The sequence below is a fragment of the Papio anubis genome, chromosome 7 (assembly GCF_008728515.1).
Source record: "Papio anubis isolate 15944 chromosome 7, Panubis1.0, whole genome shotgun sequence".
In the NCBI taxonomy this organism is placed as follows: domain Eukaryota; kingdom Metazoa; phylum Chordata; class Mammalia; order Primates; family Cercopithecidae; genus Papio; species Papio anubis.
Window position 1 is genome coordinate 49261508 of NC_044982.1, and position 23093 is coordinate 49284600.

Consider the following 23093-nt stretch of genomic DNA (forward strand, 5'->3'; position numbering starts at 1 on the left):
CAGGAGTAACATGGGCTTAAAAAGAAGACTGGCATAGTCTGATGGAAGTGTGGCTATTTGTTTTGAGGTACAGAGAAATTTGGGTAGGTGGTACAAGATAAGAACCCTAAAGGGTAGATATAAGAGTGTGAACTTGGCTGCGTGTGGTGGCTCACATCTGTAATCCAAGCACTGAGTCGGGCAGATCACTTGAGGCCAGCAGTTAGAGACCAGCCTGGCCAACATGGCAAAACCCAATCTCTACTAAAAATACAAAAATTACCCGGGCGTGATGGCGCACACTTGTAATACCAGCTACCCAGGAGGCTGAGATATGAGGAGGCAGAGTTTGTAGTGAGCCGAGATTATACCACTGCATTGCAGACTGGGAGACAGAGTGAGACTGTATCTTTAAAAAAAAAAAAAAAAAAAAAAAAGGTGTGTGAATTCGATAGTGTAATAGGAATTATATAGGGAAGTTTCTCACTAAAAGGAGGTAGTGTTTTAATGATCTGTTAGATAGTGGTATCCATAATAAATTTAAGGAAAATACATGATAGGCAGTACTTTTGAACCGATGGGTTAGTTGGTTTAACAAGATACAGAAATATCTATCTGAAATGATCTGAGACTTACTTTTTTTTTTTTTTTTTTTACCTAGGCTGGGGTAAATATCCTAGTTTCTTTGAGTTTTTGGGTGATTCCAACACATTGTATTGGATCTACTTTTGGGAATGGAGATATAAGAAAATACAAAAATTTGAATTTTTGTCAAGGAAGCAACATTATTTAAATTAGGGATTTATGTTCCTGTCCAAGGGATTGCCATCCAAGGGAGTTTTCAGTAGAAGTGACCACAAACACCATTAAGTTCTGGGATACATGTGCAGAACTTACAGATTTGTTACATAGGTATATATGTGCCATGGTGATTTGCTGCACCCGTCAACCCCTCATCTACATTAGGTATTTCTCCTAATGCTATCACTCCCCTGGTCCCCCACCCTCTGACAGGCTCTGGTGTGTGATGTTCCCCTCCCTGTGTCCATGTATTCTCATTTTTCAGCTTCCACTTATGAGTGAGAACATGCAGTCTTTGGTTTTCTGTTCTGTGTGAGTTTGCTGAGAATGATGGTTTCCAGTTTCATCCATGTCCCTGCAGAGGACATGAACTCATCCTTTTTCATGGCTGCATAGTATGGTGTATATATGCCACATTTTCTTTATCCAATCTATCATTGATGGGCATTTGGGTTGGTTCCAAATCTTTGCTATTGTGAATAGTGTTGCAGTAAACATACATGTGCATGTGTCTTTATAGTAGAATGATTTGTTATACTTTGGGTCTATACCCAGTGATGGGATTGCTGGGTCAAATGGTAATTCTGGTTCTAATCCTTTAGGAATCGCCACACTGTCTTCCACAATGACAAACACCATATTTTAATATTACAATTGGTAACATTTGTAAAGCATTTAAAATCAGTTTAACGGAGCAATATAACAACCAATTATGTAAAGCTAAGTTTCATATGATAGTATCTTAATGCATAGTTCTAGATTTTTGTTTTGGCTTGGTGATTTTTGCTTTTGATTACTGTAGCAAACAGAAAGTGAAGCTAAACCTTTGTCAGGCTTGTAAAATTCTAAAGGATTTAAAACAATTTTTACAGGTATTTGTATTATAGGGAATTGTTTGAGAAGTCTCTTGGGAGGACTTGGTCATTTGGAGGTCTTAGGATTTGTTAATTTGGCTATCTTTTTCTCACTGTAAGTGCCTTTGCAGCAAGGTAAAGTGTTAGAAAGCAAGGCATTAGGATTTATTTGCTTATATAAGCAGAATTCTTTATTTTTATTTATTTTTTTATTTTTATTTTTTGCTTTTTTGGAACTTCCATCCCTTGGGGATCAATCGCTGACTTCTCTTAAACCCTAGTGATAATTTGTCTCTGAGGATAAAATGTGTACTTTGCTTCCAGGACACTGACCTCTAATTTTCTTCTGCTTGCACTGGTGCCTCCTGTTTTCTTTTGTTGGGTTGTTTTCTTCCTCTTATCTCCAAATGTTGGCATGCCTTTCTTCCTCCTAGATGATCTCACCCAGTCCTTTGGTAACCATCTATGTGTTGATGATTCAAATTTTGTGAAGCTCCAGCTTCTTCCGTGTAGTACTAACTTGTTTTTCCATCTATGTGCTCTATATTTGTCTTATTTATCTAATAGGCGTCTACAATATAACATATGCGGAACAAAACTCTTGTTTCACTGCTCCCTCATCCGTCTCTTTCCCTGACCTTCCCATCTCAGTAATTAGCACCACCATTCACAGAGTCGTCCTGGCTGCAAACCTCTACCTCTATGAGTAATCTTTTATTCCTTTTTTTTCTTTTTCCACATATTCAATCTATCAGCAACTTATATGAATGCATGCCTTAAAACGTCATGAACCTATTTCTCACCACCTCATCCACTACCACTTTCATCTGAGTCACTGCCATCTCTTGACTGGACTACTAAGGTATTGCAGGTTGGGTCTTTTGGGAGGCCGACTTTGAGACAGTTTAGCATGCAGAATATTTATTAGGAAGTAACCTTGGATAAACATTTATGAGGGGGCAGAGCAAGGATACAAGATTGGGCATGTGGAGAAACAGAGTTACAGTTTTGGTCCAGTGGCAGTGTTGATGGCTCCTGTGGGGAGGTCTGAAACTGAAATGACCTGTCAGAGTTGTCCTGCTTTGGACCAAAGTGGTCTGGCCCTTATACTCCCATCTTAATCAGTCATTGGCTATGGATCACATTGGGAAAGGCATGACATTGGGTGAAGTGACTCTTTGCATCTGATGAAGTCCCTGAAAATACTGCCCATGAAGCCTTTTTGTTGGCAGCACTGTTAGCAGTTAGGGCAAGTCCCTTCTTGAAGGGCGAGCTGGATGGCACATAGTTGTGTTCACCACAGACCACCCTTGTTCCACTACTAGACTTCACTTCTTCATATACATTTGGGGAGTAGCTCTTCTGACATTCTGGTTGAGTCTTATCCTGGAGGAAAATTCGAAGAAGAAGGCTAGTGAGATGAACTGTGGCCCCCACTACTATAGCTGATCTCAGAGTTGCAACTGATATTCACTATCTCTCACCTCTACTATCGATTGTAACTCTGCCTTACCTTCAGCTAGTACCTCTGATGTTCTTGGTATTTTAACTGGTTACAATACCCTTTTTAGGCCAGGGTTGTAACACTTGTCCATACATTTTCAGAATTGGTTGAGGGAGTGTCAAGAGATCCCCAAGAGGATCATCTGTGTGCCAAACATACTGCTCTCGGCCCCCATTGTGTGTGGGCAGCCCTGCCTCATCCTGATCATTATGGTTGATTGCCCCAGCCAAAGATGATCACTCCTCTTCTTATTCCCTAGGTATAAGGAAACAATATGACCAGGCGGTACTTGTAGTTATAGTTTAATGATACTCTTATACTATGTTCGTAGGCAAAAGTATTCATTCTTTGGGGACCAAGACTCTTCCTGAAGAAACTAGAGTCACAGGGATCCCAAGCACAAATTGGGAATCATGATAAGTGAACCTACTTTCTGCTTTTACCCCTTGTTGCCAGACTCATGTGTTTTTCGTATTGGAGTCAAAGCATCATATAAAGCCTTTTAATTCAGAATATATATTGCATCTTGGAGGATAGTACTTCTTTTTTTTTTTTCTTTTTTGCCTTTGGAGACGGAGTCTTGCTCAGTTGCCCAGGCTGGAGTACAGTGGTGTGATCTTGGCTCACTGCAACTTCCACCTCCCGGGCTGAAGCAACTCTCCTACCTCAGCCTCCCAAGTAGGTGGGACTACAGGCACCCGCCACCACATCCAGCTAATTTTTTGTATTTTAGTAGAGACAGGGTTTCACTGTGTTGCCAAGGCTGGTCTCGAACTCCTGAGCTCGGGTATGAGCCACCACGCCCGACCAGTGCATTATCTTGATAGAGTACACCCTCTGAACTGGTGCTTCAGCTGTGCCTTCATCAGGCTGTTCCAGTGCTCTGTTAGTCTGCCTACCTCTATTTGGTGTGGTTTATGATATGACCAGTGAATCCCATGGTTACCTCCTTTGCTGTAAACTGGGTGCCTGGGTCCTTTGGTGTGATGTGGTATGTGAAGTCCTGTGCCAGAGGAACAAACACTCCCTCGGAGGAAAGGCAAATCCAACTCAAATATTTCTCTTTCTATCAAAGTAAAATATTCTTTCTTCTAGAGTGGGAAGGGCCCAGTGTAGTCAACTTGCCAACCATGTGATTAGTCTTGAATGGGGCTATTTTAGGGGCTTAGAGTTGGTCTTTGTCACTGTAAGGCTAGATATTTGGTTTCACAGTAGCTGAATCAGCCTTGGTAAGTAGGACCCCTTGCAGTTGGGGTCATGTTGTCTCTGTACTGTGTCTGCTTTGTTCATGTGCTCAGAGTGCTAATGCCAAGCAGCGTCATTTTTTCTGCTTGGTTGCTTAGTTCCTCTTTCATGGTATATGTTTTCTGGTGCTAACGTGTTATACAAAGAACTTCATACTTTTCATCCAGTCTCATATATCTGTCTGTCTTAGTCAACTCAGGCTTCCATAACAAAGTTCCATAGACTGGATGGCTTCAACAACAGAAGTTTATTTCTCAGTGTTCTGTGGGCTGAGAAGTCCACGATCAAAGTGCCAGCAAGGTAGTTGTCATGCTGAGGCCTTTTCTCTTAGCTTGTAGGCACCACCGTCTCACTTTGTGCTTGCGTAATCTCTTCTTTGTGTGTGCAGAGAGAGATTTCTTTTTCCTGTAGGAACATTAATCCCATAATGAGGGTCTGTACCTTGTGACCTCATCTAACACTGATTACCTCCCCAAAGGTCCCATCTCCAAATACCATCACATTGGGAGTTAGGTCTTCAACCTATGAATTTTGGCAGGACAGTTCTTTCATTGTATCGTCCATATGCCTCTACTCTAGACTTCCTTGTCCTTGGTCTTCCAATCTTACTTCTCTGATAGCTAGGCCTTTTGCCATTTCCTGTGTAAGGTGGCATCTCATGGTAGTTTTGATTTGCATTTCCCTAAATATTAGTAATGTTGGGCATTTTTTTTTTGGACAGATTCACTCACTCTGTTATCCAGGCTGGAGTGCAGTAGAGTGATCTGAGCTTACTGCAACCTCTGCCTCGCTGGTTCAAGTGATTCTCCTGCCTCAGCCTCCCAAATAGCTGAGACTACAGGCACTCGCCACCACACCCAGCTAATTTTTGTGTGTTTAGTAGAGACAGGGTTTTGCTATGTTTGCCAACCTGGTCCCGAACTCCTGACCTCAAGAGATCTGCCTGCCTCAGCCTCCCAAAGTGCTGAAAAGACTGTCCTTTGTCTTTCGAATGGTCTTGGCACCCTTGTCAAAAATTGTTTGACCAAATATGTGAGGGTTTTTTTCTAGGTTTTCTATTCTGTTCAGTTGTTCTGTATCCCTGTCTTTATGCCAGTATCATATACTGTTTTGATCAGTGTAGCTGTGTAGTAAGTTTTGAAATCAGGAAGTGTGAGTCCTGCTGCTCTGTTCTTTTGCAGAATTGTTTTGGGCTCTTTGGGGTTTCTTGTCTGTTTTTGAATAGAGCAAAGTCATTGGGATATTCACAAGGATTGAGTTGAATCTGTAGATCACTTTGGGTAGTATTGACATTGTAACAATATTAAGTCTTCCAGTCTGTAAACATAGGATGTCTTTCCGTTTATTTGTGCCTTCTTTGATTTCTTTCGAAGTATTATAGTTTGCATTGTACAAGTCTTTAGCCTCTTTGGCTAATTCTTAGTTTATTCCTAAGTACTTTGTTCTTTTTGATGCTATTGTGAATGGAATTGTTTTCATAATTTCCTTTTTAGATTGTTCCTTGTTAGTATATAGAAATGGCAACTAATTTTTCAGTTTTTCTTTTATCTAACTATGTATTTGTATCTGTTAATCAGGCTGTCTTCTTCCTCCTCCCCTCCCCTTTACCCTTCCCAGCCTTTCTTTGGTAACCACCAATCCACTCTTACTTCTATGAGATCACATTTTTAAAATTCCACATATGAGTGAGGTCATGTGGTATTTGTCTTTCTATTCCTGGCTTATTTTCCTTAATATAATGTTCTCCTGGTTCATCCATATTTTTGCAAATGACAGGATTTCCTTCTTTTTAATGGCTGAGTAATATTCCATTGTGAATATATGCCATATTTTCCTTATCCATTCATCCATTGATGGACACTTAGATTGATTCTGTATCTCAGCTCTTGTGAATAATGCTGCAGTAAACATGGTGGTACAGATATCTCTGACATACTAATTTCATTTCCTTTAGATATATATTTAGTAGTATGATTGCTGGATCATTATGGTATTTCTGTTCTTAGTTTTTTCAGGAACCTCCATAACGTTTTTCGTAATGGCTATGGTAATTTATATTCCCACCGACAGTGTGCAAGGGTTCCCTTTTTCTCCACGTTTTTACCAACACTTATCTTTTGTCTTTTTGATAATAGCCATTCTAATAGGTGTGAGGTGATACGTTACTGAGGTTTTAATTTGCATTTCCCTGATGATTAATGGTGTTGAGCATTTTTTCGTATACTCGTTGGCCATTTATGTGTTTTCTTTTGAGAAATGTCTGTTTCTGCCCTTCACACATTTTTAAAATTCAGGTCATTTATTTTCTTCCTATTGAGTTGTTTGAGTTCCTTATATATTTTAGATAAACCCGTTATCAGATGTATAGTTTGCAGATATTTTCTCCTATAGGTTGTATATAATCATGTTAATAATGCTATGGAATTTGGTTTGCTGATACTTCATTGAGGATTTCTGCATGAATGTTTATAAAGGGATATTAGTCTATAGTTTTCTTGCACAGTCTTTGCATGGCTTTGGTGTATCAGGGTAATGCTGACCTCATACAGTGAATTAGGAAGTGTTTCCTCTTCCTCAATTTTTTGGAAAAGTTTGAGAAGGCTTGGTGTTAGTTTTGTAAAATGTTTAGCAAAAGTCAACAGTGAAGGCATGAGTTCCAGGGCTTTTCTCTGTTGGGAGATTTTTGATTACTAATTCATCCCCCTTACTGGCTATAGGTCTATTCATATTTTCTATATTTTCAGGATTTAGCCTTAGTAGATTTTATGTTTCTAGGAGTTTTTCTATTTCATCTAGGTTATCAAATTTGTTGGTATACAATTGTTTGTAATGCTGTCTTATAATCCTTTTTGTTTCTATAAAATTGGTAGTAACGTCTTCATTTTCATTTGTGATTTTAGTATTTTGAGCCTTCTCCCTTTTTTTCTTAGTCTGTTTAGCTAAAGGCTTTTCAATTTTGTTGATCTTTTCAAAAAGCCAACTTCTGGTTTCATTATTTTTTTTTTTCTATTGTTTCTCTGTTCTCTAGTTTGTTAATTTCTGCTCCAGTTTTAATTATTTTCTTCCTTCTGCTAGCTTTGGCTTTAGTTTTTCTTTTTTTTCTTGGTTACTTAAGTTTATACTTCTTTTTCTAGTAACTTAAGTTTTAAAGTTATGTTGATTTGAGATCTTCTTTATTTTTTAATATAAATATTTCTAGTTGCACATTTACTCCTTAGCACTGCCTTCACTGTGTCCTATGTTTTTGTATATTGTGTTTTTATTTTCATTCATTTCTTAAGTATTTTACAGTTTCCCTTGTAATTTCTTCTTTGATCCATTTACTTAAATCCTCTGACAGTCACTTTATCCAGAGGGAGAGGGGCTTGCAAAAATGGGGACGGTGCAACAACAAAGGCCTTTTTATGCCTCTGTGGTCTGAAGCAGCAATTAGCCCTCAGCACAGGGATCCCAGATATTTAGAGGACAGGGTCCTTTTTGGTCATGCTGGCCTCTACAACCTGTGTGCATGTTGTTCCAGAAATTTGTGTACAGCACTCTCCCACAGGGCTAGGGTGGGACCTGGGTAGCTGCTATTGTGCTAAGAGCTGAAATTGACCAAAATTACCACATTTTCTTGTCTAAGTCTTCACCTGGGAAGATACAAGCCTTAACTAGCCTACAGAGTTCCAAAATAGTTAGATTCTGCCAGTGCAGTTGTTACCTAGATGGGGAGACAGATTTACTCCACCATCTTCCCAGAATCCTGTCTGTTTTATTGATACATAACCATGCTCATTCATGTGTTGTGTATGTTTGCATCTGCACCACAGTGGCAGAGTTGAATGGTTTTAACAGAGACTGTATGGTCTGCAAGCCTAAAATACTAGCTATCTGGTCTTTTAAGAAAAAATTGTCGATCTCTACTTTATATTCTTAAGAGTGGCATTACTTTTTGCCATCCTACATGATTAACTACCTTGACTGGACAGGGGCAATTTTAGGGATTTTTACTTGGGCTTCCTCATTATAATAGTTCTTATTTTGTAGACCAAGGACCCAGTGTTGGAGTCATATCAGCCACTTAAGTGTGTCTATACCTGTTAAACATTTGTAGACTGCAGAAATCACCACTAGCTATGCTCATGGACGTATTGGTTTGACTCTGCCAGATCTTGGCCAGGAATCTATTACCTGGCCCCCATAGGTTCTCACTCTGACACGGTCCATGATGCCTTGGGCCAGCCAAGTGCCAGTGCCAACTAGGACCCTATGTCCAACAGACTTCAAAATATTTGCATATTTTTCTTTCCTTAGCGTACTAAAGTAAATGGTTGTAGCTTCTTTTGGAAGAAGGAATAGGAGAATTATTATTGTGTATTGGCATTCCCAAGAAGAAGGTAATACCTATCTTCTTGAGAACCTGGCCTTTTCTTCAATCAATAACAGGGAATATATCATAGTACATCATATAAGACTTTGGTATAAACTCTGGATTCTCATTACCTCTCTTGACCTCATCCACATTTATTCTCCCCTGCATTCACTCTCTTTTAGTCACACTGGCCTCTTTTCATTGATTGTATACCAAGAGTGTTCCCTGTGCTTAGAGTCTTCCTCCCTCAGATAGCTTATTAGTTGGCCGCATACAGGTCTTTACTCAAAATTTATTTTCTTAGAAAGGCCTTGCCTGGTGACTTCTTTCAAAGATAATCTCACTCTGGCCAGGCCCGGTGGCTCATGCCTGTAATCCCAGCACTTTGGGAGGCTGAGACAGGCGGATCAGCTGAGGTCGGGAGTTTGAGACCAGCCTGACCAACATGGAGAAATACCACTTCTATTAAAAATACAAAATTAGCAAGGCGTGGTGGTGCATGCCTGTAATCCTAGCTACTCAGGAAGGCTGAGGCAGGATAGTCGCTTGAACCCAGGAGGTGGAGGTTGCGGTGAGCCGAGATCATGCCACTGCACTCCAGCCTGGGCAATAAGAGCAAAACTCGGTCTCAAAAAAAAAAAAAAAAAAAAAAAAAAAAAAATTCATCATCATCATCTCACTCTTACCCATCATTCTGTATCCTCTTTCATTTTCTTCATGGTTCTTATTCCGCTATCATTTTTTGTGCTAATTTGTCTGTCACTCTCCTCCACTAGATCCAGAGGAGCAGAGATTTTTTTGCTCCTTTTTTACTATTTCCTGGATATTTAGCATAGTCTCTAGCATGTAGTAGGTGCTCAATTAATATTTGCTGAATGAAGGAATACTGTATTTTCAGGTGATTGAAAATATTTTGTATAAAAAATGCTTAGCTTAACTTTTTATGTCAGTAAATACCTGCTATTTAGAAGTTTTTAGTATATGTCATTTAATAAAACTAATATATTAAAATTGATGAACAGTATAACGTGTTTAATTGAAAACTGTGATTACTCAACAAATTAACAACACACAAGAACTAAGATTATTAAGTATTTATACAAATGTGTATGCCAAGCAAATGATAGGGAAAAGGTACATGATTACTATATGAAGTTTTTTACTGGAAGTATTGTAGATTTTTGAAAGGGCTGACTACTTCCTAAAGTAATTTCACAACTGTAAATTGAATTGGTATTAATAGAACCTACCTTGTAGACTTACTACTTACCATAGTACATATTGAATATGATAAAGTATGTAAAATACTAGGCAATGCCTGGCACATAGTAAGTACTTAAGAAACTTTTAGCTGTCATCACCATCTCATTGTATAGGAGTATTTCATGTGATGGCCAAGTTTTCTAAAATTTTTAAGTAGCTTAGTTTGTAAAGTTCTAAGTAGTTCTAAATATAAGTTCATCTTGAGTTCATATTTCTCAATTTTAGATGATGTTAAAAATCTTTAGATTCGCATCAACTCTTGTTTCGACAGAAGTGAGGCAGACTAGAGGCTGATTATCTAAATGATTATGTGTTGCTAAATGCGTTCATTTGATTTCAGGGTGCCATATTTTTTTCTTTGTAAGGATATTAATTCATCCTTGGAACTTAATTCTTAAACATGTCAGCACTTTATATCTTTAAAAGTTTAAGAAAAAACTTTGCAGATATGAAAGTTCAGATTGTAATCACCAGCAATTGCTGCTGATCACTAAGTTACATGCTAGGTAGGAGGCAATATGTGGTATCCATTTACATGAAATAGGGTAGTATGAAAAGTATGTAAATTAGTGTGTATTAGTCTAAAAAATGTATTATCTGCTGATGGTGAACATTTGAAGTTTTCTTGATTGAGCCTTTTCTAATATCCTTTTTTAAAAAATGGTTTTTTTAAAGAAAATTATAAGATTTCGTATCTTACTTTTTCTCATCGGCTGTCATGTGTTAGACTTTTTCTCGTTTCTAAACTCTTTACATGATCATGATTTTAATAGGAACATTGTTTTTCATCCTGTAAGTTTACTGTAATTTGTCAGTTATGGCTTTGTGAATATTATTTATGTAAACAATTTCTTAGTAATATACATAATGCTCAATGAACATTCTGCAGAAATTTTTGCATTCATATATGCTTTTCCCTTAGATTTTAAAAATAAAATTACTGTTAGGGTATACGAGCATTTGTAACACTATTGATGTTACCTAATACCAGTTGGCCTCCAAAAAGATTGTAACTGTTGACATTTCTAACAATAATGAGAGTATAAATTTCAGTTTATCCTTTCCTACCTTGCTTGTTATAATTAAAACAACCCCAAGCCAGTTTGTGATTTTTAAAAAGGATAGGCTGGAAGTGGCTCATACCTGCAACCCAGCCACGCTGAGGGCAGGATCAAAGAGGCCTAGGAGATCGAGACCATCCTGGCTAACATAGTGAAACCCTCTCTCTACTAAAAAATACAAAAAAATTAGCCGGACGTGGTGGCGAGCGCCTGTAGTCCTACCTACTCAGGAGGCTGAGGCAGGAGAATGGCATGAACTCGGGAGGCAGAGCTGCTTGCAGTGAGCCGAGATCGCGCCACTGCACTCCAGCCTGGGCAACAGAGCTGAGACTGCCTGCCAAAAAAAAAAGGATAATTTGATTTCACTAGTAAGGCCGTGACATCAGTGGCCACTTTTTTGACCATTTTATTTCTTCATAAATTACTGAAGTTTACTTTGCTCATTTTTCTGTTGAGTTGTTCCAGTTGGTCATTAATACTGTTCTAGTATTTTAATATCCTAATTTTCGTTAAGTAGTTTGTTTTGTTTATTGAAGACTTTTTAATTGAAGAAAACTGTACATTTTAATATAGATGTGTTTAAACAGTAATTTCATTTTAAGTTTTTACCTAGTAGCTGTTTTAATTTTATAAATAATATTAAGTACTTGTGTGTGAAACTTTGTTAAAGCATATTTATTTTGTAAACTAGGAGCCTTTTGTGGCAGATGAATATATTGAACGTCTTGTATGGAGAACCCCAGGAGGAGGCTCTAGAGGTGGACCTGAAGCTTTTGATCCTAAAAGGTGAAACAAAAAAAATTTTTTTCCCCACAGATCTAATCTGGTACATATTAGTGTTAGAATAGAGATAACTGTTGAGATTGCTTTCAACATTCCTCTACAAGGATTTTAGTTAACAATTGGCCAATAAAAGACATAAATCAGCAGAGCATTAAAAGTTTGAGATTTTGTTTTTTCTTTGACATTCTTTTAATGAAGCAGTTTTACTGGTATGCAGGAAGTAATTTTATTGAGTGTAAGAATTTGACATTTCTTCTAATGAGTCATAAACTAGAAATGGTTATACTTCTAAAATAAAATCATTAAATACATTGTTTTAAATATAGTTGTAAATTAGGGGAACAGAGTCACTGAACTCTAGAATGTATATTATTATTTTTATACAGTACATTTACCTTCTTGACTATTTTAAATAGGCTATAAAATGTATTTCTATTGTAGGAGTTTAATGGGGATTCTGGGTGAGGTTTTCATTCACCTCTGAGATATTCCACCAAAAAGTCAATAGTTAAAGCCTGGCCGTATTTTCAAACGTCATGTTTGCTTTAAAGCCATGTGGCCTGGACACAACTATGAGGAAGTTATGAAATTACAGAAAGACTTGATCTTTTGATGAAGAAATTTCTAACAAGATGCTAAAGAAAAAATTAACATGATCATTTCAAGCTCAAGGAACACTTCTTATTAAGACTTTATGATTATAAGTTAACTGGTCAGTTCCTAAGGATTAAAAATAGGTAGATTGATACATATTCAAACTTTCCTCTATTAGATTATTAGAAGAATTTGTAAATCATATTCAGGAACTCCAGATAATGGATGAAAGGATTCAAAGAAAAGTAGAGAAACTAGAGCAACAATGTCAGAAAGAAGCGAAAGAGTTTGCCAAGAAGGTACAAGAGCTCCAGAAAAGCAATCAGGTAAACATTTTGTTAAGAAATGGGTATTTTATATAGGCTATAATATCTTTATTTCCTTCCAGTTTTAAGCTCTTAAAAAAGTCTAGTCACATGGTAGTAACTGTCAAGATTTCTCTCTACTGCTTCAGTCCCATGGGGTAAAATGTTAATGAATTGTTATCAAGTACTCTTGGCATTGGCTTTCCATAGTGTTGGTTTAGGATCATGGTACTCTTCTCAGGATAGAGTGGTATCCAGTTGAGTGTGGTCCTTGATTCTCCTCTAATAATGCAAACTTGCAAGAATGACACTTCAATAGACCCCTAGTTTTAGGGACTCTTTATTAGCTTGGATATTTAGGTAGTCATTTGCATTCTCTTTAATCATAAGACAAAGTAATATGAAACCAACTATTGTCTGGATTAGGTTTTCCCTAGAGAAAACCTGGTCTGGGAACTTTCACAAAAGTCATGAGGTATATGCTCCAGTGAGAATTCTAGTGTAACTATAGGAAAAACTGCCTTGAACCGTTTTGGAGTAAAACCAGATCATTAGATTGGTCCTGAGGCTAAGCAGACCAAACTTCTTAGTCACTCTTAGGTCCTAGACTTAATCTGGAACCTCTGAATCCCATTCACAGGCTGGGCCTTATCTGGAATTTGATTGCCCTTTCTTTTTTTTTTTTTTTTTAAGACAGAGTTTCACTCTGTCGCCCAGGCTGGAGTGCAGTGGTGTGTTCTTGGCTCACTGCAACCTCCGCCTTCCAAGTTCAAGTGATTCTTCTGTCTCAGCCTCCTGAGTAAGTAGGATTACATGCACATGCTACCACACCCAGCTAATTTTTTTTTGTATTTTTAGTAGAGATTTTGCTATGTTGGCCAGGCTTGTCTTGAACTCCTGACCTCAGGTGATCCGCCTGCCTCGGCCTCCCAAAGTGCCAGGATTACAGGTGTGAGCTACTGCTACTGGCCTTGATTGCCCTTAGTGTAGTTTGGGATATTGTTTAGCTTTGCTGCCTCCCAGGGATCGTTAATTCTTTAGTGTTAGGGATTAGCAAACTGATTTCTGCTAAAGTTTCAATTTTTAAGATTGCTTTACTTAAACATATGCGGCTATGAGAAATAAGGCAGTAATTTAAGGTAAGGAATGCATTTTTAAGTAGTTAAGGTCACAGTTTCCAAACACTTCTAATGCAGTTTTCCCTTGCTAATAATAATAATTTAATAGTTAAGCTAATAAACTCTGGAACCAGTCTGCCTGAGTTTTAGTTTCAGCTCTGCCACTTATGAACTGTGTAATCTCAAGCAATTTAAACTTTTCACGACTCAGTTTTTTTTAAATCTGTAAAGTGTGTTGTTAAGAGTATTATATAAGTAAATACATGTAATATGCTTAGTACAGTGTCTAGTGTAGCACAGAGAAGTCCTCAATAAATGTTTACAGCTCTTCCCCACCTCAATTTAAGGTTGGAAAAAAAGTCCCACACTAGATTATCAGCAATTCTGCTGTTGGCAATTACAAGGCATTCATTGCATTCAATTTCGATATGCCACAGGACAATCGGTGTACCCGGGTAGAAGGGAAAGAATATTCTAGAAAGTAATATACCTTTGCCTTAGTAGAATAATTGCTACCTTTCTGTTTTCAAAATTGGGAAAGAACTATTTTACTTTATATATAAACATCACATTTTAAAATATTTAAAATAAATAGGTATATTTTACTACTGACTTTTTTTTTTTTTTTTTTTTTGAGGCAGAGTTTTGCTCTGTTACCTAGGCTGGACTGCAGTGGTGTGATCCCAGCTCACTGCAACCTCTGCCTCCTGAGTTCAAGCGATTCTCCTGCCTCAGCCTCCCAGCTAGCTGGGGTTACAGGGCCCACCACCACACCCCGCTAATGTTTGTATTTTTAGTAGAGAGTGGGTTTTACCATGTTGGCCAGGCTGGTCTCTAACTCCTGACCTCAAGTGATCTGCCTGCCTCGGCCTCCTACTGACATATTTTTTACTCTTTTCAGTTTAGTTAGCTAATTGTTTTCAGAATCATTATTTGGGACTAAATGGTGTTGAGTGTTTTGTTAAAACAGGATGAGGAGTAAATAGCTTTTTTTGTTTGCTTTTTTGTTGATTAATGTACTCATGATAAATATTATTTTAATAGTTAATGGTATAAAAGTTTGCAATTTGGTTAACAGATTTTCAGATCATGTCACACTAATGAGCATGAATTTTGTAGATCATCTCATATATATCTTCCGTTATCTTTAGTTAGTAGCAATAAGATTAGTAGTTTAGATTATAAACTGAGCACACTGATTGTATTTTATGCTTATGCACATTTTTCCTAGGTTGCCTTCCAACATTTCCAAGAACTAGATGAGCACATTAGCTATGTAGCAACTAAAGTCTGTCACCTTGGAGACCAGTTAGAGGGGGTAAACACACCCAGACAACGGGCAGTGGAGGCTCAGAAATTGATGAAATACTTTAATGAGTTTCTAGATGGAGAATTGAAATCTGATGTTTTTACAAATTCTGAAAAGGTAAGTACTGTCAGAGGATAAAACCAAATCACAGCATTAATAACAGTGCCCTAATTATGAACTGCACTAATTGCTTTCCAGAGTTAGACTTCAAATCACTGAGAAGCTGACTTATTAAAAGCTTTTATTGTTCTGAAACGTAAACTAATACAGTCACTTGTAGATTGCTGATGAAGTGTTAATATTGAGATTTTTAATTGGGTTTCCTGGCATTTTTTTAAATGAATTTTTTTGTGGCTTAAAAATGCTGTGGTAACTGTGTTCATAAGTATCTCTTTACCATACATTTCTTTCAATATTAACAGAATTTCTGTAGTCTTTAAATAGGGACAGTCTATTGGGTGGTGGTGGGGTGGTCTGACCTAAATCATTGATAAGCTGAGATGCTTTTCTGTAAAGGAAGAAGGAATTCAGAACTTCTGGTTTTTATTACTTGAATAAAGATCTCTTATAAATAATTAAAGCAGTTTGGACCAAGGAGAATTGAAAAAATTCTGAATTAATTGTTTATGTTAATCCTTTTCATACCACTCGTCACTTACTCCTGGTCTAAGGGTACATGGTATTGGTTGCTCTGCAATCTTGAAAGAAGGTAATTTCGCTCACTTTCTTTCCCTCAGGGGAAAAAAAAATCAAAATGTGTGAGAAAATGGACATTCTTATGGATCTTAGGTGTACATAGCAACATTGTCCACTCATATTGAATACAGTCTTCCTGAATTATTCCAGACTTACTCCATAGAATATTTCAGATATTGGATTGTAGAAGCTAAGTATTATTGACACTCACTTTGAATTAAGCAACACTTTTTAAATATAACTCTATAGGGTTATAGAATTTATAATTTTTAGAGTTCTTTGGAAAATAGTTATGTGTGTACAGATAATTCCTCTAAAGAAAAGGTGTTTTTGAAAAATTTAGTATTTTGAGTACAGGTGGTTTTTTGGTTATAAGGATGAGTTGTTTAGTGTTAAATTCTGAGATTTTAGTGTACCTGTCACCCAAACATTGTACACTGTACCCAATATGTAGTCTTGTATCCCTTATTCCCCTCTCAACTTCTGCCTTTAGAGTTCCCAAAGTCCGTTATATCACTCTGTATGTTTTTTTGTCCTCATAGCTTAGCTCCCGCTTGTAAGTGAGAACATGGTATTTGGTTTTCCATTCCTGAGTAACATCATTTAGAGTAATGGCCTCCAGCTCTCTCCAAGTTGCTACAAAAGACATAATTTTGTTCCTTTTTGTGGCTGAGTAGTTTTCCATGGTGTAAATGTACCATATTTATCTTTATCTGCTCGTTGGTTGATGGGCACTTAGGTTGGTTCCATATATTTGCAGTTAAATTAATTTTTGGCCTGGTTCTACCAGTTAGCCATCCTTAAGAACTTATGTAGTATTAGATTGCCAATTATTAGATAAACTCCTAGCTATCTCAATTTCTGGACTCTGTACCAGTCACCTTCCCAATGGAAAGAAAAGGAGAAAGCACCCACAGAGCTAGACCAATGTGTGATTTTAGGAGGAATTAGAATGGGTTAAGATATCAACACATCATATTCTTTTTCTTCTCGCCCCCTAGTCGTTTTTGTTTTTTTTAATTGTTCTTTTTTAGAATCTTGGCTGGGTGTGGTGGTTTAGGCATGCAACCCCAGCACTTTAGGAGGCTGAGGCAGGACGATTGCTTGGGCTTTGAAGTTTGAAAGCAGCCTGGGCAACATGGTGAAACCCCGTCTCTACAAAAAAAAAAAAATACATATATATATGTGTATAGATGTGTATATATATGTATGTGTGTATATATATTAGCTGGTCGTTGTGCCACACGTCCATAGATCTAGCACTCAGGAGGCTGAGGCAGGAGGATTGCTTGAGCCTGGGAGGTTGAGGCTGCAGTGAGCTGTGACTGCCACACTGCACTCCAGCTTGGGTGACAGACAGACCCTGTCTCAAGAAAAAAAAAAAAAAAAGGAATCTTCTCATATTCTGGGAAAAAAAAAACCCCTATTATTTGTTTACCTCTGTCCTTGCATATATGTTGTTTTTTGTTTTTTGTTTTTCTTTTTTACCTAGAGTGACAGCTTACTGTACCTCATGTGGATAATACTTGATGACTGTGATTATCTTTAACACTATTAGCAAGGGTAGTCTCTCACCTCGCCCAAATATCAGTAACTATTAGAATATAGTTTTGACAGCTTTTGTTACCTATTGTTGTAGTATGTTTTAACTGACTAAATGTCATATATTGTAACCTTAAGAGATACCTGTGCTTTACACAATTTCTATAAAATAATTTGCTATGGAAATTCAATATAAACAAGTGCATTTACCTCTATTCTACTTAGTACATTAAACAAAGTTTGCAGACAGCACAATGATGATGACAACTTCTTAAAAGAACATGAGCAAACTCCTTATGGAAGCATAGAGCAGGCTATATGCCTAGTATATTATTTCTGAAGGGGGTATTGGTGAGGAGAAAATGATGGACTTTACTAATACAACTAAATGGCATGGTGAGGACAGATACTGCAGTAATATTTGTGCCCATATACAGCAGAACAGAGTGAGTGTTTGGTAGTTGAAAATGACAGTGACCTGCTGACTAGGAGAAAAGAGATGACTGAAGCAGAAATGCTATATTCACTATAATTTGGAGCAAGAAGGGAGAAGAGGGTCTGCTGTTGTTATTCACAGTTGTTTGTCAGAGTTGATAATGCCTACTTAGAAAAATCTATATTGGGCAGGGCATGGTGTCTCAAGCCTGTAATCCCAACACTTTGGGAAGCCAAGGTGGGCAGATCACTTGAGGCCAGGTGTTCAAGAGCAGCCTGGCTAATATGACGAAACCCCATCTCTGCTAAAAAAATACCAAAATTAGCCGGGTGTGGTGACACATGCCTATAATCCCAGCTACTTGGGAGGCTGAGGCACGAGCGTTGCGTTAACCCGGGAGGCAGAAATTGTAGTGAGCCAAGATCATGCCACTGCACTCCAGTCTGGGTGACCGATCAAGCCTCTGTCTCAAAAAAAAGAGAAAAAAAAAATTATATATATAGATGTTCTTAGCTCTTCCTTCATATTTATGAGTCTCACTGTCTTTTCAAATGTAAAAGAAAATGAATCTTCATAAAGTGAATTATTAAAATTGTGCCAAAGTAAAACTGAGAACTAATTTGAAATTTAAAGAATAAATGAACATTATAGAACTCCCCTACACTGTTGTGTAAATAAGCACAGATATCTGCATTAAAGAATTTTAGAACTCTTGCCTAAGTTCCTTACTTCCACAACTTGAATAAATATACACATTTCTGACTGGACTCGGTGGCTCACGCCTGTAATCCCAGCACTTTGGGAGGCGGAGGTGGGTGGATCACCTGAGGTCAGGAGTTCAAGACCAGCCTGACCAATATGATGAAGCCCCATCTCTACTGAAAATACAAAAATTAGCCGGGCATGTGGCATGCGCCTGTAATCCCAGCTACTTGGGAGGCTGAGACAGGAGAATCACTTGAACCTGGGAGGCAGAGGTTGTAGTGAGCAGAGATCACGCCATTGCACTCCAGCCTGGGCAACAAGAGTGAAACTCCGTCTCAAAAAAAAAAAAAAGAGAAAGAAAAGAAATATACACATTTCTCTATTATATTTCATCATGGGGCTTTACATTAAACTTTATCTTTTCTTTTAGAACAAGTGTTATAAATTCATATGGTCAGTAAATGACAGGCATTTAGCTTAAAGTAGGATATATGTGGCAGTATACTCTAAATTATTTTTATAAATCTTGTTTATCCTTTTCGGGTTCATAAACTTAGAATTCTGAGATTTACACTTGGCTTTCAGCAAGCAATGATTTGAATTTCTTTGGAATAAACTTGAACTGTGGGTTTCATTGGGAAGGGATTATGGCATCAAAAAAAATCACAGAATTTCAGTACCAGAAAGATAAATGTTTATATTTTATTGACTAATTATTGATAACACCCCAAATGTATTCTTGTTGCTCATAAAGTTTTATTTGTTGTGGATTTTTAAAGGAAATTTTTTTAGGGAAGGGACTGTGGGCATTTGCAGGGAGATATTACTACTTTCAAATACGTAATTATTTTTTGATATGCCTAAAAGTTTTTTAAATTATTGCTTTTATTTATTTTTTAATAGATAAAGGAAGCAGCAGACATCATTCAGAAGTTGCACCTAATTGCCCAAGAGTTACCTTTTGATAGGCAAGTTCATTTCTCAAGAGCTAATTTGAATGTATGGTATAATTTATAAAATAAAATTGTGTCTTTTCCTCTATGATTTTCTTTGCCCGTTAATTAAACAGGAATTTATTGAGCACTTGCTGGTTCATTTACTTGCTAGTTTATTCACTTTGTGCAAGATGCAGTGTAAAATAATTTATTGAAAAAATACAGTCTCTTCTTAATATCTAAATTTAATGATAGGTCTTGAAATAATTTCAATCCCTGTCTTCTGAAAAAAATTTGATGGAGAATTTTGAAATCAACTGAGGTAAAATTTGGATTTTCACATTTTGGACTTTGAGAAGCGGGTAGACGATAGAGAGAACACTTCCTATTTCTTGATGAAGGTTCTTACGCTTTTGGAGGCCTTGGACACCTTTGAAAAGCTGATGAACGCTATCACCTTTCTTCAGGAAATTAAGATACACACAGATTATTGTATACAATTTCATGGTGTTTTAGACTCTAGCCTATCCACAGAACTCTTCCTAGGGACTTCACATTAAGAACCCCCTTTTTTTTTAAAAAAAAATACAAGGCCCCAGAGCCATTACTAAGTTAGATTTCATCCTAAAATAAACTATCCACTGAGAAGGAAATTTTTTCATGATTTCTTCTAGTGATGGAATGTCAGACTCTTTAATAAACTCTTGGTAAGTTAGTACTTCCTCCATGTGAATATTTGAAAGAAATATGATTTACTATATTACAAATGATACATATTAATAGACATATGTTATTTTGTTGATACTTGAAGATCTTCAGGAACAGATGAAGTATGGACATATTGCTATAATTAAAGCTTAACCATTATCTCCCAAACATGTAATGAATTCCCCCTAAAAAAGTGTCTATTTTATTCTCAACTCTGATTATCATGAAGAATTAGCAACAATGATCATCTGTCATTCTTAATAATAATCTGGCAGTTGCCCAGCATTATGATTTAACTTATTGTAATAATTTTTAAAGCCACCCACCAAAACTTCTCTTTAACTTTATCTCATTTCAGAATTGAACTATTTACTTAAATGGGTAAAATATCTAGCTCAAAATAGGCTCATAATAATTATTGACTGCATTCCCCTCCCCTGTCTTCATTCTATTTTTCTACTGCAGAACACACTTTCATATACAAATATATATTTATACACACACACACACACACACTCATATTCACCACCACTCAGGAACATACTTCTCTTATGGTTTTGTTTTAGCCTCTTCACCAAGCCTTGGAGTTGAATATATATCCTAATTAGATTCAGTTTTTTTCACACAGATTAATATGGCCTTATATGTGATCTGATCTACTGTGACTTTGATACATCATTTTTGTATAACAGTCTAGATTTTTATTTTCTTCTTCATTTGTCTTTGGCATCTCTTTTGCCAGCCACTCTCCTCTCTCTGCAAACAATTGCACACAATCTTAAAACATTTCTTTTTCATGCTATGCATTTCAATTAGATATTTGAAACTTGAAAAAATTCTACTGTGTGGTATTTTAGTTTTTTAATTTGTAAAGATTGAATGGCTACTCTGCTAGGCACATTGCTGGGTCTTTTTACCTTTTGTCATTAATACATCATTATCATATAGTATATTATTTGATCATCTTTTTCTTTTGAATAATAATGATTGAACTTTATTTTTAAAAATACCAACCATGGGAGTGGGGAGGGAGACAAATAATAAAGTGTGTTTAAAATGCCAGCAAATGTAAGTAAGAACAGTAAGTCAGTTTTGGGACTGGCTGGGTTGTTAATGTCTTATGCAGAGCAGTTGATTCTTTAAAAAGAGAATTGATTTTCAATGTAAATTTCCTAAATGAGAACCAACTACCCCATCTGAATTACCTACATTAAGTTCTATCACCTGGCATGCTTCCTATCGGTATTCTCTTGTCTGATTTGGTCTTTTTTCTTTTTACAATAACCTTTTAGCTTTATAATGGTTTTGGATTTACAGAAAAGTTGCAGAGATAGTCAGATGGTTCTCATATACCCTGCATCCTTTTTCCCCTTTGGTTAGCATCTTACATTGCTATAGGATGTTTGTCACAACTAACAAACCTCATCGTTGGTTTTTGTCTTTCAGATTTTCAGAAGTTAAATCCAAAATTGCAAGTAAGTGATGTATTTATTTTACCTTTTTTTTAATAAGTAAAAAAACTACGTGTGTAAAAATAAAACAAATAGCAAAAGGAGAAAAAGCAGGAACAATGTCATCTTCCTACCCCGGTAGGCCACTGCATAGAAGATCCCTGAGTTTGATTTCTCTTCCCTGAAAACAACCATTACCAATTTTTTGGATATTCTTGCAGAATAATCTATGGATATACAAGCATAAGACATAAATTCCATATATGTGTGTGTGTACATATATATGTGTGTGTGTAGATATTTGTATGTACTTCTATCCTCATTTACTTTTAAATAATTGCTACCATACTACATAAATAGCTTTATGCCTTGCATTTTTAATTTAACAGTGCATTTTGGAAGTTGTGTGCTTTCCATACATCTCTCTCTGAATAAGATTCTCTTTTTTTTTTTTTTTTTTTTAAAGATTATGTAAGCATTTCAGTATCTGTTTAACTCCTTACATGATTAGTTTGGTTCTTGCCAGTCTTGGATTTTATTTTAGGTTAGATCATTCTAGGTTTTTGAAAAGACCACTAAATTTGCAGGCTCTGTGGTAGCCGGGGTCACTATTTAGAGTAGGCCACTGCATAGAGGATTCAAAGGTTCATCTGTATTCCCAAAAAGTCTTAGAATAAGGGTGACACAGCTAGTTAGACTTCCTGGGAATATTTTTGATCACAGTAGATTAGTGTGAAGTTCAGGTGTTCATTGAGAACCATACTAGCCTCAAGAATATAGTGAATAGGGCCGGACATGGTGGCTCACACCTGTAATCCCAGCACTTTGGGAGGCCGAGGCGGGTGGATCACCTGAGGTCAGGAGTTCAAGACCAGCCTGGCCAACATGGTGAAACCCCATCTCTACTAAAAATAGAAAAATTAGCCAGGCATGGTAGCGGGTGCCTGTGATCCTAGCTACTCAGGAGGCTGAGGCAGGAGAATCGGTTGAACCCAGCAGGTGGAGGTTGCAGTGAGCCGAGATTGCGCCACTGCACTTTGACTGGGTGACAGAGAGAAACTGTCTCAAAAAAAAAAAAAAAAAAGAAAATGAAAAAAATATAAATACTGCATATTATCTGGATGAGATTTGGTGTTCAGTCATCAGTCCACTATTGTTCAAGGTAGAGGCATCAGAACTCTAGTAAAGAGTTCTGTAGTCCTCTTCACCCTTTCCATATGTAGGATTTTTCATGTGCGTTGCTATCAGAAATAGCATCTGGAGGATTTTTTCCAGTTAGCTACTGGTTTAAGTAACAATGGCATATGACAATCAGACTCTGGAAACACTCAGTAGTTTTGCCAGTTTGGAAGTTTTTTGTCTTGAAAATACAGATTTATATGCCACAGTGTATTATAGGGGCTAGGTTCACTGCCTATAATCTCATTAGTTTTTGTAATTCCTTCAAAAT

At 36.9% G+C, this 23093-nt stretch overlaps 1 protein-coding gene across 1 annotated transcript in view; it reads left to right on the plus strand.

Moving 5' to 3' along the window:
* Positions 1-23093, plus strand: part of EXOC5 (exocyst complex component 5) — a 64035-nt gene that overhangs the window by 9731 nt on the left and 31211 nt on the right. The window contains exons 2-6 of the mRNA XM_003901854.3: positions 11753-11847; positions 12617-12764; positions 15093-15287; positions 19453-19517; positions 21639-21667. Of these exons, the coding sequence (XP_003901903.1) occupies positions 11753-11847; positions 12617-12764; positions 15093-15287; positions 19453-19517; positions 21639-21667 (532 nt within the window). The remainder of the gene's footprint in view (positions 1-11752; positions 11848-12616; positions 12765-15092; positions 15288-19452; positions 19518-21638; positions 21668-23093) is intronic.